The sequence below is a fragment of the Amblyomma maculatum genome, chromosome 9, assembly GCF_055883805.1.
Source record: "Amblyomma maculatum isolate TAMU_Amacu chromosome 9, ASM5588380v1, whole genome shotgun sequence".
Taxonomy (NCBI): domain Eukaryota; kingdom Metazoa; phylum Arthropoda; class Arachnida; order Ixodida; family Ixodidae; genus Amblyomma; species Amblyomma maculatum.
Window position 1 is genome coordinate 77,141,454 of NC_139352.1, and position 18,718 is coordinate 77,160,171.

Sequence of the window (18,718 nt, forward strand, 5' to 3'; positions counted from 1 at the left end):
TGTTTATTGTATATAAATCTTAGTGTCTTTCTTTGTGCTGCCTCCAGTTTTTTAATGAGCTGCTTAGTAAACGGGAACCAAACGGTATTAGCGTACTCTAGTACCGGTCTGACAAGTGTTTTATATGCAAGTAACTTTGTTTCAGGTGGTGCTAGTTTAAGACGCCTGTTAATAAAGAATAGCTGTTTTAGGGCGGTTGACGTGATGTTAACGTGAGAGTTCCACCGGAAGTCAGAAGTTAGTGTTACACCAAGATACTTGTGCTCATGAACAGATCCAAGGGGAATGTTGTTAAAGGCCCACTGTCCACCCTCCGGTCGAAAATATTTTCTTCCCCGGTGACTGTGAGACTTCGCCCCTAGAACGCAAGGCCGCAAAATGTTTTTGAAAAGAGTAACTAATAACGCAGTTACAGCCACCGCAATCACCCGATTCTATCATGCCTCTCTCCTTCCATTCCCTCGCAAAGGTTTTTCACTCTCCTGCCCGAGGTCGTCTAGCCTCCACAATACAAATTCCCCTTCCTCCTCCGCGTTTGGCGGGAGGTGGGGCGTGGCTCTCCGCGAGCGCGAAAAAAAAAAAAACGGTCGAGGGAGCGCGCGCCGCTGGATTGTCTGGTCGTGGCGAGGGAAAAGCGCGCTGCGAGTCAGCGAGACGGACCAATGGACATCGTTCCCGGTACGTACGTCATTGCTGTGGCCCGTCGGGCCAGCGCAGGAAACGGGGAAGCTGGCTTCCCAGAGAAGAACATGAGAGAGCTTTGAATTGTATTTTCGATGCTTTGCGGCGCGCGTGTCACTGTAGCATTTTGCAGACTATCTTCGGTACCTGATCGAAACACTGGGCTCCTTTGCTTAAAAGGGCCTTCCCTGGACAGTGGCCCTTTAAGGGTGTACTGAAATGCTGATGAATGCTTTTTTTCTTGTTATAGATAAAAGAACAGACTTTTTTAAATTGATATTCATTTGCCAGTCCTGGCACCACTGATATACTGCTGTTATGGCGTCGTTTAAAGTTAGATGATCATCAGTGGAGTTAATTTCCTGATAGAGAACGCAATCATCAGCAAAAAGTTTAATATTATGTGAAGCGTAAGCTGGTAAGTCGTTTATAAAAATGAAGAATAATACTGGAGCTAGGACACTTCCTTGGGGTACACCTGATGAAACAGTAGTTAAAGCGGATTTCTCGTTAATTTCAACAAATTGTGTGCGATTACTAAGATAATTTTTAATCCAATCTAGAACAGGACCAGTTCCCAAAGTTAGCTCGAGTTTTACCAGAAGTTTTGTGCGTGATACGCGGTCAAATGCTTTAGAAAAGTCTAGAAATATGAGGTCTATTTGTTTCTGGTTATCAATGCTCAAGGATATATCGTGTTAATTCAATTAACTGAGTAATGGTGGAAAGGCCCTTACGAAAACCATGTTGGCAGGGGGTTAAAATATCATTTACTTCTAGGAAGGCATTTATGTGTTTCAAGATAATATGCTCTAGTAGCTTGCATATTGTGCTGGTTAATGATGTTGGTCTGAAATTCGAGGGGTCAGATTTATTTCCCGATTTGTGTACTGGGGTTATTTTTGCTGATTTCCATTCCCTGGGAAGGGTGCAAGTGGATAATGATTTGTTAAAGAGTAGAACAAGGAATTTAGCCACCCACTCAGCATATCGATGCAGAAATATGTTAGGAATGTTATCTGGCCCTGGTCCTTTCTTAGTGTCTAAATTTAGTAATAGATTTAATACTCCAGTTTCTGTTATAATTATAGGTTCCATCTTCATACCTGTGCTAGAGTTCATTGTGGGCAGTTTTCCATTATCACTTGTAAAAATGGAGCAGAAGTAGTTGTTCAGAGTAATCGCAGTATGTTTGTTATCTTCGGTAGATGTTTGTCTTTCATCTCGTTTTTTAGGGTTTAAACAACGCCAGAATTTTTGGGGAGCATTCTTCAGGAAATTGGGAAGTGTTTTTGTAAAGTAGTATGATTTGGCTCTCTTAATCTTTGATTTCAAGTCGTCAATGGCAGAAGTTAATGTTTGTACTGTGCGTTGCGACGGATGGCTTTTTTGGTTTCTTCTGAGCCGGCAAACTTTTCTTTTTGCGTGGATAACGGTTCGAGTTATCCAGGGGTTGTGTTTATGCGTTTTCTTAGTCTTCAATGGGACGTAGTTAGCGATGCAATGTGACACAACTGATTTGAACCGTTGCCATAAAATTTCGATGTCTGTGTTTGCATCGTGTGAGAGTTCATTGAATGACAACAGTTCATGAGACAGTGTATCAATGATGCTTGTACCGTCAGCTCTGCTGTAGTCTTTGTATGTTTTTGTTGATTGCGAAGGTAGCGAATCGTGATATGGTACCGCACATAATACTAGTTTGTGGTCCGACAGGCCAGATGACACTTCAATATTAGCTTTATGACTGGGAAAATGATCACTTAGAAATACTAGATCTAAAATGTTACAGCTGGATCCTTGTACGCGAGTGGGTTCAGTTACTATCTGGGTTAGATTAAAAGAGAGCATGATGTCTAATAAGATATCTGCGCAAGGTGAGCGGTGGTGTAGTGTGTGCCAGTTGATATCGGCTAGATTGAAATCGCCTAATAGTATCACCTTGTTTCTCTTCACATACTGCTGCATATACACGTGCAATGATTGTAGAACATTCAAATCAGAAGAAGGACTACGGTAAATGCATCCCACAATGAAGGTGCTATTAGTAAGGCAAAGTTTGCAAAAAACGGCTTCAACTCCTTCGACCTCGGGCAGTGTAATGAAAGGGATTTCTTTTTTTACCAGTAAAGCAATGCCTCCGCCTCGAGTTGATCGATCTTTGCGAACAATGACGTAGTTTGGGGGAGTAATTTCTAAATCTTTGATGTCTTTGTTTAGCCAGGTTTCTGTTATGCCTATAAATGCCGGTTCGTAAGCTGTTAATATTGATTCGAGGGGACCGAGTTTACTAATGACACTTCGAGCATTAATATTAGCGAAACTTATTTTGGACGTTGTGTGCGGCGCGGACGGAGCGTCCGTGCATCGATGTCCTGGTTTTTTGTGTTGTTTGAATTTGACGTTACAGGTGACACGTCATTCTTTTCCTCATCCCATAAATTAAAGACAACTATTAATCTTTGGTTTGTCGTACACCAATGACACCTTACCACCGGAATCCTTCCTTGGTTTTCCATATTCCCACAACTTCTTCCTAATGTTTCGAACACGCGGTGAAAAGTCCTCGCTAATGGTGTAGGCACTGTCTTTGAGTTTGCGACAGTTGTGCAAAATTTTAGTTTTCTCTTGGAAGTCTATACAATCTAAAGATTACTGGCCTAGTTTTGTTTCCCATTGGTTTTCCTAGCCTATGTATATGTTCAATAGCCACTTCCTCTAGTTGCAACGTATGCTTAATGACCTTTTCATTTACTGCGCGTTCCAGTGATTTAGAGATTTGTGAGATTTAGAGATTTAGAGATAGAGATTTGTAAAATGCGGAAATGTGGGCCTCGGCGCAAATGCAGTAAAAAAGATATTCACAAGAAATCAATGCTATTCCAGTCTAACCAGTGTGAGTCAGCAGCGACCTACAGGGAACCTACACTTTATCAGGGTTCTCTGTCCAATTTCCTCCTGTCCACTTGCTGCTCCACTCCTTACAGCCAACACTGTCCCCTTGCCTATGTCTACACAACCTTAAAAGGGCGACTCAGTGGCCCAGCTGCTGACCCTAAAATCGCGGAATTAACCAGGCTGTGTTTCAGTCAAGCCGGAATGTAAAAAAGCTTTCCATGTGTTTTGCAATGTCAGAGCAAATTAAGGAACTCCGAGTGGTCTCAACTAACCCAGAGCCCTCCACTAGTGTGTCCCTCAAAGCCCACGCGTCGCCTTGGTATGTAGATTTGGCTACTGAACAGACAGCTGGGAAATTACCTGAATGAAGCTCGCGCACAAGTGAGGACATGGCATGGGTGACAGAGTCTGCAGCCACAAGTAAGTGGTCACGCAGCTGCCGACCCTCGGGCGTTCGGCCAAAGGCCAGCTGCACGTCCGCACCGAGGCCTATCAGGCTGTCTGGAGTCTGCAAATGTGCTGCCACGATGGGCGGCCGCTCTGGTGGAGACGCCGTGGATCGTGGAGAACTGCCGGGAGTCGACCGAGGACTCCGCTGGTGATTCTGCACAGACCGGAACTAAGTGGAGGTGCTGCTCATAACATCAATCAAACGATCATAAAAGACACACGAGGGACTGTAGAGTTGCCTTAAGGTTCAAATATGCATATAATGTAAGGAATTCAGAAAAAAAACATACATCACTACTGGCAAAATCTGTTTATGTGAAAAGTGGTGCAGGACATACTGCCAAGCTCAGTGCACTGTGAAATAATCCTTACTTACTAGCTGACACACAAAACTGCCCCAGCTGTGACATGAAGGATGGTAATTTGTCTAACAGAAATCACTGGCATGTGCAAAGAAGGTCAGAAACGCTCTGCAGTTTTTTCTGTATACAACTGTGCACACAGTACCTTGAAAGATTAAGCATCTAAGGATACAGATTCTCTATTGCCTGATAAGTCTAAAAGGAAGTCTGGTGTCTAAGCAAAGGAAATGAAAGACACTATACTGGAGAAAAAATTTCGTTCCGTGCCTCCATTTATGCATCCTTGAAGAGAGGCATGTGGACAAACTGCAATTTTGTGTGCATCAGTACACAGCAGTGTACTTAGTAAGTAATGATTGTTACGATTTTGATTTAAAGAAATTGGATTTTTTTCCGCAGGGTTGCCTTCAGTTTGCTTCTGATGAGACCTGTATGTGCGGCTGCTAAGGCACGCAGCCTAGATTTGATGCACATGCAGCACCCAAGCATGTTCATGTTTCTCGGCGAGAAATAAAGTTCCACTCCACACGCTCTGCAGAGGCATTTGAACAATGTGTGCAAGTTTGGCCAGTGCTTGACTACACTACCAATCAGGCACTCGTGACAGCGGTGGAAAAAGATGCTGGCTGCACATTCTGGCTTCTAAAAGAAAAAAAAAATCCGAGGAAGCTAAGAATTATTCAAGCATGTATTACACAAAGATGGGCTAAGCTTTTTTCAAAGACCAGCATGCAGTCATCGTACAATACAAGTCTGCTAATTAATGGGCTCCTACAAAATGCATGCTCCACGTCTTAAGGGAAAAACATGGGCTCATGTTTTGCTAGTATCGTATGGCTGAGCTCGTACAAAAGAACGGTGCTCTCAAAACGAGGCATCTCAGTACTGCATACACCACACATATGCGCTTAAAAAAAAAAGGACTTGTCTAGCTATAGCTAAGATTAAGTTTTAATTGGGAAAGCATATTGCTACTTATCTCTTGATTTCATTTAGCCATGTTTCCCTCATTGCTTAGCTAATACTAATCAAGCTTAGAACTGTGCTATTATGGCCAATCTGTGTTCAGACAGCAATCTGCTACTGTAATGAGACTTTACACTATCTTCAATAGGCTTAATTGGCTTAGGAATTACACTAATGTATCTTCACATTCAGACTTCATTTCCTAACCTGTGCTTAGCTAGGCCTAATTAGCGGCACCCATAACCTAGGTCATACTCGTTAAAATGAATAGTTGAACTAGCTGGTACATTCTGATAGGACATAACAGCGCTGAAATAAGTAACCTGCCTTCTTTCTTTATCCCTTGTCTCTGTGCTGTTAATCCCCATCATACTCATTGTAGTCATGGCCACTTATTGGCCTCGAGATCGAGCACGAGTCGCCACCTTGCGGCTCAACGGCGAAACCTACTCAGTGTGGATGCGTTTTCGCGTCGCGTGCCAGCCCGCAGTGATTTACGCGCGCGCTTGCGGCGTGTACAAGAGTGTTTTTGTTTCTTTCGCGGTTCCTGTGAGGTTTTGCTTACCTATCTGCCTCTTGCAAAAGAAATATGAACAGTCTATAACCCCATGCTTCATTAAAAAAATATACTCGTCCGTATCGAGCATGTCATGCTCGGATAAAGACATCATCCATCGCGGTCTTCGGCGCTTGAGACCCTTTGACATGCAATGTCTCAAACGAAGTGGTACTGTCGTTACCACCATGTCAAAGCAAAACAGGTCGTTGCCGTCAATAGAAGTTAATCCAAACGCTCAGAAATCGCATATTCCCGTTTCTGTTTGGAATACTGCAGCTACTAAAACATATGCCACAGCGGACTGCTTCATATAGCAGAATGCAGTTTGAACAGACTACTCTATGCCTAGTATGCCGTCTGTATGCACGATAGAGTTGTGCGCGTACTTTTTTTTTTTTTTTTTTTTTTCTTCTTTTAAACCTCTGTCGCGGTGTCTGAATGGTAAGGGCGCTCGAATGCTGATTTCGAGAACGGGGGATTCAATCACAACTGTTTCGAAAGGCCTTCCTCTGCTGTGGGATTTGACTGCACAATAAATAATCCCACGTGGTAAATGTGGTGTTAATAATGAAAAAAAAAAAAACGACACCAAAACCAGCCTCTGCAATCATCCTTCATAGCCGATGCCGCTTTCATGCGTTAAATCTGGGCCAATATGCATTTCTTTTTTTTTTTTTTTTTTTGTTGAAGGCTTCTGTGCATTCGTAAAAGTTTTAGTAAGCACATTTTGCTTTAGAGAAATGCTCGAATGTTTGGGAAACATAATCCCTGCACCTAATTGTTACCCTAAATATTACATAATACACCTAGATCAATGTACTTTACTGGTAGCCTATTATAATCATTATAATCCCTTTTCGTCCAAGTGCTGTCTCCCGAGCAAACTCGTCATTTCTGACAAGGGGAGTAAAACAGCTTCATGCAGGCTTAAATATCAGTGTTTAGTTCGGGAATAAATACATTTTTATAGTCGCATGATAAGATGACCGCCATTTCTTTCGGAATAATTTTATATCCGGCATCTGTTTTGGAAGCAACCCTAATATTCTACTTCGCATAAGATTTGGTCACGTACTGCTAAATAATTAGTGATAAAGAAATTTTCAGCCTGTAAAATTGCTTCCCAGAACATGACAGTGCCCATGTGCAGTATATAACGATGTCTTCGCAGCGAGTAATTCGTAGCTTGCACTTTATAACGCTACTGAAAATTATTCGCTGATTATTGCACATTCTGTCAAGTGTGTAAAAGTTCTCTCACGCGGTGAAATTTATTCGCATTGCAAAACAAAATAATTACACTACTAATTTACCGTTATATATTAACATCACAAACATCAGAAATCCCTTATACTTTCCTCGGTTTCAGGAAATCATTTACAGTTAGTGGCGCATGCAGTAATACGCTATTACATTCTATGACAGTGGCCGCAAAAAGCATCTCGGCAAATTCAATCCACTCAGCGCTGTACACGTGAACAATCAGCTCTCCTGTGCGGCGAGGTTTCCTGTATAGTGTCGGCGTGATGTCATTTTTGGGGAATACTTGTGCGTGGTTGTCTGGGCCAGAGTTGATGTGCACTCAGTCTAAAGCAACTCGCCATGCAGTGCGCTGCCAATGCTACATTTAACCTGCTTAATGCTAGAGTCAAGTACGATATAATAAACCAGGCTTTCTCGATTAAATCTAAAGTACTGCAGGTCAGAGCACGAACCTTGTATCTGCGTGGGCTTGACACTAAATTCGCCGGTCTCACTCGCATGAGACACGCGCAAACTGTTTAAAAGTCGATAAGAAAAACAAAGCTGTCATTAGGCAGGTCCAAGCATTAGGCGCGTGAGCGCGGTACAGCGCAAGAAACATGCAAAGTAAATCTAAAAGACTGGTGGTTGCGTGCTTTGTTTTCCTAAAATCCGCTCTTCTTTTGCTATATTGGCGATTTCTTTCCGCAATATTGCAGAAATACTGCAGAAGACACGTTTTCATCACCAACAAACCAGTCGTAAACTCGGAAGCAGACCTACGCAGCGTGCGTTTCTGCGAGCGCCGCCGGCTGCCGATCCACACTACCGGAGTGACGCTGGCGCCACCTCTAGGTCGATCTCGCGGCGAATAGCAAGTCATAGCCATGTCCCTCAGGGAAGCCCGTTTGACTGGGCAGTCAACCCTTCCCTGTGCTACAAGTGCAGCCTAGTGCCCTTCACCTCTTCGTGAAATTTTGTATAGCAAAGCTTGGCTTGGTTGTTGCGATATAGTAACAGTGAATCTTTCTTTGTGCTTCTTCAGCCCTCGGATTTTCAATGAACTGAAGTAGCAACTTGCACCAGAGCTTCCAAGAGGGTGATGAGGGACGATGAATTATGAACACAGAGATTATAAATGAAGTTTATATACATAACTTACAATATTTACAGAAAGCCAGGACAAAAATGAAACAGATCTGCTTAGTTAGGCATAGCCAAACAAGTATACCTCAAGCCATCTTCCAGGTTCGATTTTATAGCCTCGATATTCCGCCCGAATTCGAGTCGCATCCAATTGCACCAAGCCTCAAATGATTGGTCGTCTCTTGCTGCGTGAACCTCCCTTTTAACTCTTCCCCAAGACATACATGGAAGCAAAAAAAGAAAGCACCAAATTAGTTACCACCTCCGCAACCATGAGTGGCCTGCCAAATCCTAGGTCCTGTCAACAACCTTCACAGTCAGTGTATGCGAAACCCTCTCTCATAAAAAAAGTACAATATTTTTTATTTTTTTTTGCCAAGTGTCGCCTAAGCTGCATCATCACACCTCACTCTCTCAATGCTAAGGTCATTAAAGGAAAATTGGTGGAGTCTCTTCGATGCGTCCTTACGCGTAAATGTCCTTGTATGCTATACTGCGATAAGCTGCCGTTGTCTTGGCCCTTCCATTTTCCCGAGCCCTGCCAAGTCAGTGATCCTAGCAAGAAAGCGTCTCCCCTCTGTATTACAAAAACTGCAGCATCCCCATGCCAACACACCCCCATAGCATCCAGCTACTCCCGTTTGCCTGGAAGTGTGGCTTCTGTTAAAGCTCATCCTCCAACAGTGCAGCAAGGTGTAAGCACCTTAAGGAGTTGTTCCGCAAGCCTGCACAAGAGCAACCTTGTCTCTGAGGGCCCGCTGATTGTTAGTCACACCATTATGCCTGTCATTTCAATGGCTTTTGGCACTGCCCTGTACCTCGCACTGCCTGAATGCTTTCCTACAGACCGGGCTTTGAAGTATACAGGGAATGGCTGCAACGAGGCGCTGACACTTGGACGCCGTGATCGACACAATTCCGCATACATAAAATGGCCTTCACAGCAACATTCCGTTAGATGGACGAAAACAGAAATCCGAATCTGGAAATTGGTAGAATACATTGTGCTAGGCTAGAACAGTTTTCGCCTTAAATGTCGCCCTAGGTGTCATTCTATGATGCTAGAGCGTCCGTGGAGGCTAAATAACGAGAAACGACAAAGGCACCGTGTTTGTTCTTTTTGACCTGTATCTACGCTGTTCCCTTTTGAGCAACATTACACCAACTAGCCCACAACAGCGCCCTTGTGAACTTCTCTCTAGGTGGTAGTATTGTATTCTATGGGCCGTTCCCAGAAAGCCAGTCCTTGTTGAGGGTACACAAAAGAAGGCCCCAGATGTGCCCCTCGCATCACCCAAACAATGGGGAGACATGCCTTGAGCATCTTCATGAGGGCCTCCAGTTGGAGCATAAGGTCCCTGCGGCTGTCCTGCAGCTGGGCCAGGTGGGCCTCCAGGTGAGCCTTGCGCTGCCGCAGAGCCTGCAGCTCTCCAACAAGCGCGGGGCTGCCAGCACGCATGGACTCCTCCCGCTCCTGCTGCTGTCGCAGGCGCACAATCTGACCCATCATCTCCCTGCACAGAACAACCATGAACATTTCTGTGGCCTTGTCAGTCACAGTCTGCACACCTGTTCTTGGCCTCCAGCTGGGCCAGCAGCTCCCTCTGTCGCAGTGTGTCTGTCGACCCTGTCGGCCGCTGGGCAAGGCGTGCTGCGTAGCGGGCAATGAGTCGGTGCTCCTCGTCCTGTCCACTGTCCATGGATGGACCCATTAGGGACGGCAGGCCGTTGTGGCTGGCTGCCGGAGACGGGGGCCTGCACAAACATGCACACTCGGTCACTGGCATTATGACAAATATGCAAGAGGTCGGAACACCCGGACCCTATCAGCCGCAAAAGTTCTCACAAGCTTTCACATACCAAAATCTGGCAGCCTGATTCCATAAAAACACCAAGGATAGCAGACTGTCATGATACCAGTGAGCAGCAAGCAGTGTAAAAGCTATAAATTTCCATTGAGATGGCTGATGACCACTGTGGCACCTGGCAACCAAATTAGCCAAACAGATGCAAATGAAAATACAGACCAAGCAACACACTTCAGTGGCTCTGAACTTAAGACATGTGGCTGGTACTATTTGCCGCTTATGGCTGTTGCCACCAACTGCCTACCTCCTATGAGTCTGAATTTGTGAACTTTCCACTAATAGAACTTGATCACTAAGTTATATCAGTGAAGTAAAACAGCTGCTTGACCAGCACTCCTGACTGGCATCTTGCCATGGTGCCAGTAAATAAGTGGCTTTGCTCAAGACCAGTTCTGCCAACACCACTGGGCACCATTCATCAGTGCTCTCTATCGCAATGTCTACCAGTGAAAGTTGTCCGCATCATGCAAAAGGGGTTGAGTGATGCTCACACAATGTGTGCCAGATCCAGGGTGTGCTCTTCCTCTGGAAAATGCGGCAACGGCCGACCCGGTCGTTCAGGAACACAGCGGAATGACTTGCGCAGGGAGTGCCCAAGCTGTTTGCTGGCTGATTTCTGCACAAGGAAACATGCGAAACGTCCCCATTTTTCAATTTTGCTGGTGTGTCAGTACACCCCTCAAAATTTTGAAAAACGAAAGACAAACACAAGTGGCCTTTTACCAGCCTCAAGTAAGCTAAGCAATAACAGAGAAGAAAGCAAGGTCAAGCTGAACATTGCATGCAAAAGCTTCTCGGTCTCGGTACAAAGAGTCAAAATTCAATGTGCACAATATGCAATAAGCAGCTGTTTACTCACTAATGCCAACCAAAGACACTTGTAACAAAGACGAAGTGTTGCACACAGGGGAGAGAGAACGAGGAAGAAAAATATACAGAATGGCTAGAAAGGTCTATTACTGTATTGCTGTCTAGAGTCCTAATTACAATGACATATTTTGGCGACAAGAATGTTAGCATAAATGACGACCTCAATGTGGACTCCTGACCGTCCATCATGAATTTTTTGGGTCTTCAGCTGCCGCCACCCTTCCTGCCAACTCCTGGTCATCTTGTCCTTCCGTGGGAGCAATGGAAGCCGGCGTTCCACAACTACATGCTGGCGTCTGGTGCCTCCATTCTGCCTGCATACCGGCGAAAGGCTATCCTGCTGAACTGCTGCGGCGAAAGGCTGAACTAGGGGCTTGAAGATCAGCACATTTTCTACACATTATCGCCGCCATCCCCTTCAGCGCCTACCGCTACTGCATCACACTCCAGTGACAAAGTCGATGAGGTGATGTCCACACTGATGGTGCGCTTCCACAACTATATGCTGGCGTCTGGCGCCTCCACACCGCCTGCGAACCGGCGAAAAGGCTATCCTGCTGAACTGCTCGGGACTTGAAGGTCAGCACATTTTCTACACATTATCGCCATCATTCCCTTCAGCGCCTACCGCTACTGCATCACACTCCAGTGACGAGATGCCTTGATGTGACGAGGTGATGTCCACACTGATGGTGCGCTACAAATCTTCTGTGAATGTGACAACTGTATGGCATCATTTTCGTCGCCGAGTACAAGCTGCCGAAGAGATGAGTATGTCGCTACCCTTTGTAGCCTTGTCGGCGAATGTGATAAAATCAAGAGCCCCATGGACGACATGTTCAGGTACTAGCTGGTGCAGAAAATATCACTAGACACCATCTGCGTGAATGCCTTCTCATGGAAGGCTCCCCCTTGACTGTTTCACGCCGTGGTCATTGCGGCAATGCAAGCAGGCTTCCCATGAAGACGGAGCTATCTGAAGAAGTCACTCTAGTACAGAGCATTGGATGTGAGCGCACATCAGTGTGCACACTTCAGACACCATGGAGCAAATGCCATTACCGACATCAAAACCTTCATCCGCACTTCCGGAGTGCTCGTGCTACTGCTGCGGTTCTACTGCTCACCTGGCAAACAACCCTGCATGCCAGACCTGCAAGCGGACATTTCATCGGCGTGACAAAGTGGGCTATTTGGATTCTGTCAGCAAGTCATCCGATTGCTCAGGTCAAGTGCAGCAAGTCGAAGATACTGTGGACACACCGTCGATGCTGGGCTGCTCCAGCAGTGCGACTATTCTACATGTCTCCGTTGTACTTTTGCAACCTGTTGCCTTCCCAGACAAGCCTTGTTATAGGATCGCAATTGTCATCGTGGGACCTTTCGACCAAGCTCCTAGTGGCTGTCACTCTGCGATAAACACTCACTGACTACTAAAGTAAGTGGCCGGAGGTTTCTTTCAAAAATACTGTCACAACTGCAACAGTTCAAGAATTTCTTCTTGGTATCTTCACTCGCGAGGGTTACCTTGAAGAGACTGTGTCCGATCACGGACCGAACTTTCCTTCAAGAACAGGGAATATGCCACTCCTGCTCCTAGGTTCACCACCTGCAAGCCAGTGGACTTGTAGAACGGTTTACTAGAATTTTCAAGGCAAATGTTCAGCTGGCTCTGTACGAGCAACGTGACCTAGTATGTACTGCTATTGTTCACTTCCTCGGTGTCTACCAATGTACGCCCCATGCCACGAAAGGAATCACACCAGCCGTCCTCCTTCATGGCCGCTTGCCCTGCACAAGCAATGTCGTGGGCTTGCCGGATCAGTGCTTTTCGACAGATCCTATAAGAATGCTTAAGCTATTGTGTCAGAGGCTAGGGCAGAAGCAAGTAAAAAGTATAAGCTTTATGCGGACAAATGGAGGGCAGCCAAGCATCATGACTTTCATACTGGCGACTATGTGCGAATTCGCAAGCAGAATGTACCAGGCAAGCTGTTTGCTTGGCTTGCGGATCTTCGAAGAGTTTGGAGCGATGTTGACGAGCCTCATACCTGCTGGATGAAGAATGAATGTAGCAATCATCCAAATTTACAGTTGTTGGTCGAGAAGTCGTTCAGCGTCAATCCCCATCTCCAGCTCCGGCGGCTCTTTTCACCAATATTTTGTCGTCCACTGACTGCACCCAAGTGTCGACCAGTCCATGTTTTGACTGTCTGTCAACGTCGCATAACCTCAATACTGTTGATGTCAGTCCGGGCCCTTCCTCACACCTGACATCGCCTGATTCAGGCAGTACACATGCATGTGAGAGAGAGAGAGAGTGAGGAAGAAAAATATAGAACTGCTCGTCGTTTGCTGCATTGCTGTCTTGAGTCCTACTTACGACACAACAACACATAATCAATCCTCACTATGACAACAGTAAGGAAACTCTTCGTGCACTTTCTGTTTCATACAAATCCCTCGCTACCATGCAACTATGCACTGTTCGAAGCACCCATCGCAATACACTCCTCACTCCAGCCCGATCTTTCTTCTACCATATCAGACACTCTCCCACATGCCGGAATTGTCCTGAACCCTACTCTTATTTAAAGCAACACATTTTTTCATGCCCCACTGCAGTTCAGTCCCCTCATTTTCCACACCATTCTCCCGCAACGCAGCGGACTTGGCTAGCCTCGGACCAGCTGAAGGACCAATTGGCCTTGGTGACTCTGGCTCGGGACATTCTCGACGCTTAACACTGCATCTCACTGAAGTTTTTTTCCTTCTCCTCTACACCGGAGAAACCTTCTCGGTAATTTTAATTCATTCACGTCTCAATTTCTGCGCTGCACAGACTGACTGTCACAGACCTACTCAGAACATAGCTGTCTCAATACAACAACTGCTTGCTTCTTTTTCGACAAGCAATGCAGCCAAGGTGTGACAAAAAATACAACACTCACGTAGACAGCATATTCCTTCATCTCGTGCTGGTTGGTGTGGGAGCCCGAGGTGCGTCCCCGCCAGAAGCAGTCTTGGCATAGCTGGTAATTGTAACACCGCTGGCACTTGTACCGGAAGCCCAAGAACGAGTCCCGGTTGCAACCGTCGCACTGCACTGGGTGCAGCACTGCAACAAATAGTGAAACCAGCATGGTCACTGCGCTGCTACACATACGTGCATTTGCATGCATGGCACAAAGGCAGCGATGAAGTCTCAGTCGGGGGCAACAACAGTCTGTGTAAAGAATTGCGGCCGGTGTTTCAGTATTTCCAAGCATAATGACCCCTCCCTCCTTTCCTCCCCCCCTCCCCCTCCCTTCTTCACATGTTTATCTTTTAAGGATACCTCCTGCAGTAGAAATGCTCTGGGTGAAGTTCACAAGCGCAGTTTTCTTGAGAGTATGGGGCTAAGTGATGATAATGCGGCTCCTTTCTAAGAGCTTCAGAAAAGCTTGTTTCTGGACACAGAACGGAGTGCAAGGCAAGTGGCAGATTATTTCAAAAGTGCTGCGATAAAAGTAACTTCCGTGCCATTTTTGGATACCATGTTTTAATTTTTGATGCCTGTGAGAAACGTATCTACAAGATTCCACTGTATACTTTTCTCACATACATATATGCATATTGATATTTTCCACACATGCATGCTGTATACAGTAGAACCTCGTTGACATGTACCTGGTCTGTATAGTTTCCCATTTCATACACTCAAAATCGCGGGCAGTAAAAGTCACCCTTTGAGTTACCACTAATTTTCTCCTTGTTAATGTGTTCCCGAGAACATGATTTTTTGGTTACTACGTTCGAAATTTCGACAAATTGTGGTCGTATAATATATTTTGTAATCGACCGGACATGTGGTAATGAGCGCTCGCGAGATGAGAAACTGAACAGCGGCGCTCACTCGCCACAGTTGATTTCCAGCAATACCTAGGTGTAAAGGGGCGAAGCACCAAAGAAAGCCAACATGCAAGGCGCCCGTTCCTGCGGAAGCATGGCTTCCTTCATGAGGAGAAACGCAGTGGCTTCTTTGCAGTGCCTCAGGGGCGTAGGGGCGAACCACTTGAGAACTACGACTATTCAGTTGCATACGAGTGAGCCAGGTTTGGGGGACGCAGCACGAGCAAGAGCATGCGACTGTAAACCACTGCAATCTCTTCTCCACATGTCACTGGTGTAAGGGGGTGAAGCATCCGGAAGCAACTAAGGAAATTATTCCGGCTCGTTATTGCCTTCTACGAACCTAATTTTTAATTAAATCTCTTCCGTGCTTAAGAAAACGCAAATGCAGACTGAATTCTGCGAGAGCTAAAAAAAGAGCTTTTCGTGCTTGATGTCTATAAATGTTAATCTACACTTTTATGCAATAAAAGCCGCAATTTTAATGCCATTGTACCTCATTCAACAGTTCAATTTCTTTCTTTTTTCCCAAATTTTTAAGAAAACGTATCAACCAAGTTTTATTGCACTTGCTATACATGCATATGCATGATATGGGTATGCAGACTTAACCTGACAGCACTGACGGAAAATGAGCCATCAAAGTTGGCTCATTTTCAACAAAGAGGTTTTTCACTTTGAAGACTATGTTAAAAGGCCCAATCCAGTAACCAAAACTGAAAAGCCCTCCAGTGAGATCTGTACACAGCACAAAATGTGATGTGTTTAGTAGAGAGCCCATGTAGCCATGACCACAAAGACAGAAACACTCGCCATTCTCTACGTTGGCCATGCGGTGAAGGAGGGGCAACCACACGAGGCTCTCAGGACCCACATCGCTGGTCAGTACGGATAGGAACTCGTTCAGTGTCACCCGAGGCTGCAATGCGAAAGGCAGGTCTCAGTTGGGATAATCTTTCAATGGCATGGAAGCTTTATAAAATTGAGACGTGACCACAGGAATAAAATTCAGCCTACATTTCGTACATAGCCCAATGAAATAATAAATGAAACTGTTTCATAAGCCTGATGAATAACCTGCTTCAGCCAGCTTCTACGTTACGCAGAAGAGAAACAAGACAAAAGACACATCAGGGCCTAATCAATGAAACAAATAGGCAATTAAGCATCACCTCCCTTTCTGGTTTGCAAAATTCCAATTTTATTTCTGCCTGTTGTCAACTGTCTGTTGCTAAGAGTTCCCTTCCACTTCTGTCCCATTGTGATGCTTGTTTCTTTGCTGTAAATGAACCAGCCAGCCAATATTGCTACTTCTATGCAGCAGTAGCGATCTGAGGTGGTTGCTTCATAAGAATGCAGTGCAAGACAATGAATCAGCCAGCCAATATTGCTACTTCTATTCTGAGGTGGTTGCTTCATGTATCTAAGAATGCGGTGCAAGACAACCACCCAGCCAATATTGCTACTTCTATGCAGCAGTAGCGATCTCAGGTGGTTGCTTCATGCATCTAAAAATGCAGTGCAAGACAATTTAGTGAATTTAGCACAGGTGCAAAAATTGCTGGTGGTTGAGCTGACCTTACCTGGTGGAAGATGTTACCAGGCAGTGACTCCGTGTAATGGAAACTGGGTGACTCCAGCACGGAGGCAGGCAGTATGAGGGCCTCTTCCAAGAGCTGCCCAAAGCGAGACAGGGGTAGCCGACCACTGCCATCCACCAGCAACGTGAACAGGTCTGGACAGGCACGGCCAGCGGGCCAAGCAAGGTCACTATACCATGGCACAGTGCACCACAGTTTTTGATGAAAAGGGAGGGGGGGCAACATTGCACGAGCCCTCTGTTATAGAACGCAGCCCCAGCGCAACCGGTTCTGCTTGCAGCAAGCTACAGAAACTAAGACTGCCCCTTACTGATTAAAGAAAGGCACACAAAAGTACACCTAACATAAGATGCCAGTCATATGTTTGCACAGGATTTTGAATGCAATGCCTGCGTGTCTGACATGCATGTCTTCCCCTTATGTTCTGTAGCCATTCTACAGCTGTGCCAACTGAAAAAAGTGTGAAACAACACAGCTAAAAACAATCACGAGGTTAGCCCCATGCATGTTGGCTTCTCAGAATAGCTCAATGAGGCAGGCACTCTGCTCAAGAAAACCAATCAGCATTCTACTTTCACCTTAAAAACAAATGCTTGTCCAAATGTGTCTGCATACAACCCTGTTCTGGGGAAACAGCTGTCCCACTCACAGCGTAGCTTGTCCACCAGCTTGCCCGCACACAGGATGGCCAGGGCCACCTTGAGGGAGAGCACCCGTAGGCAGCCCTGCTGCTCCCTGCATCACACCAGGGCAGAGGATTGCAATTGCTGCAGACAACTTTGACCAGAGCTACATTATGTGCCCTTCGACCCCACTGCAACCACCAACAAAAGTTTGGGGAACGCTTAGTTCTGTCTTTAATAGTGTAACATGATAGCGTTAATTTGTCCCACCTGCGACTCTCTTTGCTTATCCTCATTTACATACACTGCTGGCTTATTCACTAGTCCCTTAATTTGTGCCTGTATTATCTCGCAACTGTGCACATTAAGTGCAGGACGTCCTGTAATTTATATAAAAAACCGCTTTACTTAATCAAGCCATACAAAATGTGCCTCTCTGTGGATTAGGATCCTGCCTAACTCGGGATCGATCCAAGTTTCCCAGAAGATTCGATTCTAGCTTAACAGAGCCCAGTTTGGCCATGTCATGTGGCTTCGTGATGTCAGACAACCTTACAACCAATCAGTGGAAGACATGTTACCTGTCAACTACTACCAGTCAGAGGCTCTTTGACAAAGTTTATTTTATTTACAGTGCATGTAATCAATAAGCCATAGCATTTATGACTAGGCCCCACTGCAGGAAAAATTAAAAAAACCATCAAACCTTTTCTTAAATGTCACTTCACCCCAACTATGCAAACTCAATGCGCCATGGCTCTCAAAAAGACGCTATGTTTAGTTTCACTGAAGAATTCTATTAAATGAACTCATTCCAGTTTACTTCAAATTAACGATAGTTTGGTAAGAAAGGCACAAGAGTGATGAGGGAATAACTGTCATCGCCAGTGCATTTTCCAGCACTTCAACAAAGCGATCAAACACGAACCAGAACTTCCTGGGAAATAAAACTGAATTGCAATGAACTGAAAATAATAGTTTTGTTCGAATAAGACATGGAGGAGTGAGCAGTGGTCATTACACCTTTTTTAGTGACATTTTTTTTGCTATAACTGGATGTGACAAGAATCTAGGAGGAAATGTTGAGTTTGTACTAATAAGGAACTCCCTTTAATATGGCGATGGCGAATGCGATTGTATGCGTTTTAAAGAACTGCATGGGTGACCTCATCAGTTCAGCTGCAAGCCACCAGTGTCCCCTGTCACCATGACGACTACTACTGACGGGTCATAGCTGGCCAGCAGCCAGTTGAGCAGCAGGCTGACGCAGTGGGGCAGGTCTAGCTGCTGGCTTGGGGGAAGGCGCTTGTTGAGCTGGTAGTACAGGGAGCCCAGTAGGGCGCGCACCCGCGTCACCCCGAGTGGAGCCTGGGCGTCCATGACGTGGAGCGCATTCTCCCGGAAGGCCTCGATCAGGTTCCACAGGTCCACTAAATGCACTGCACACCGACACAAGGATGCAGCAAACCTCAACTCTGAGCATTGAGATGCACTTTTGGCCACATGCTGCGTTATTTCATAGGTGTGATAAAGCGATAAGCTTTAGATCATTTTAAGTGAA

At 45.5% G+C, this 18,718-nt stretch overlaps 1 protein-coding gene across 2 annotated transcripts in view; it reads right to left on the minus strand.

The window, feature by feature from the left end:
* The window catches only part of LOC146179490 (dystrobrevin alpha-like), a 28,633-nt gene that overhangs the window by 2,653 nt on the left and 7,262 nt on the right, over positions 1 to 18,718 (minus strand). For both annotated transcript variants that reach the window (XM_084579117.1, XM_084579118.1), the window contains exons 4-12: positions 18,383 to 18,596; positions 17,184 to 17,269; positions 16,517 to 16,668; positions 15,747 to 15,852; positions 13,994 to 14,160; positions 10,664 to 10,788; positions 9,874 to 10,059; positions 9,620 to 9,818; positions 3,940 to 4,183 (exon numbers count right to left, since the gene is read on the minus strand). In XM_084579117.1, the coding sequence (XP_084435243.1) occupies positions 3,940 to 4,183; positions 9,620 to 9,818; positions 9,874 to 10,059; positions 10,664 to 10,788; positions 13,994 to 14,160; positions 15,747 to 15,852; positions 16,517 to 16,668; positions 17,184 to 17,269; positions 18,383 to 18,596 (1,479 nt within the window). The remainder of the gene's footprint in view (positions 1 to 3,939; positions 4,184 to 9,619; positions 9,819 to 9,873; positions 10,060 to 10,663; positions 10,789 to 13,993; positions 14,161 to 15,746; positions 15,853 to 16,516; positions 16,669 to 17,183; positions 17,270 to 18,382; positions 18,597 to 18,718) is intronic.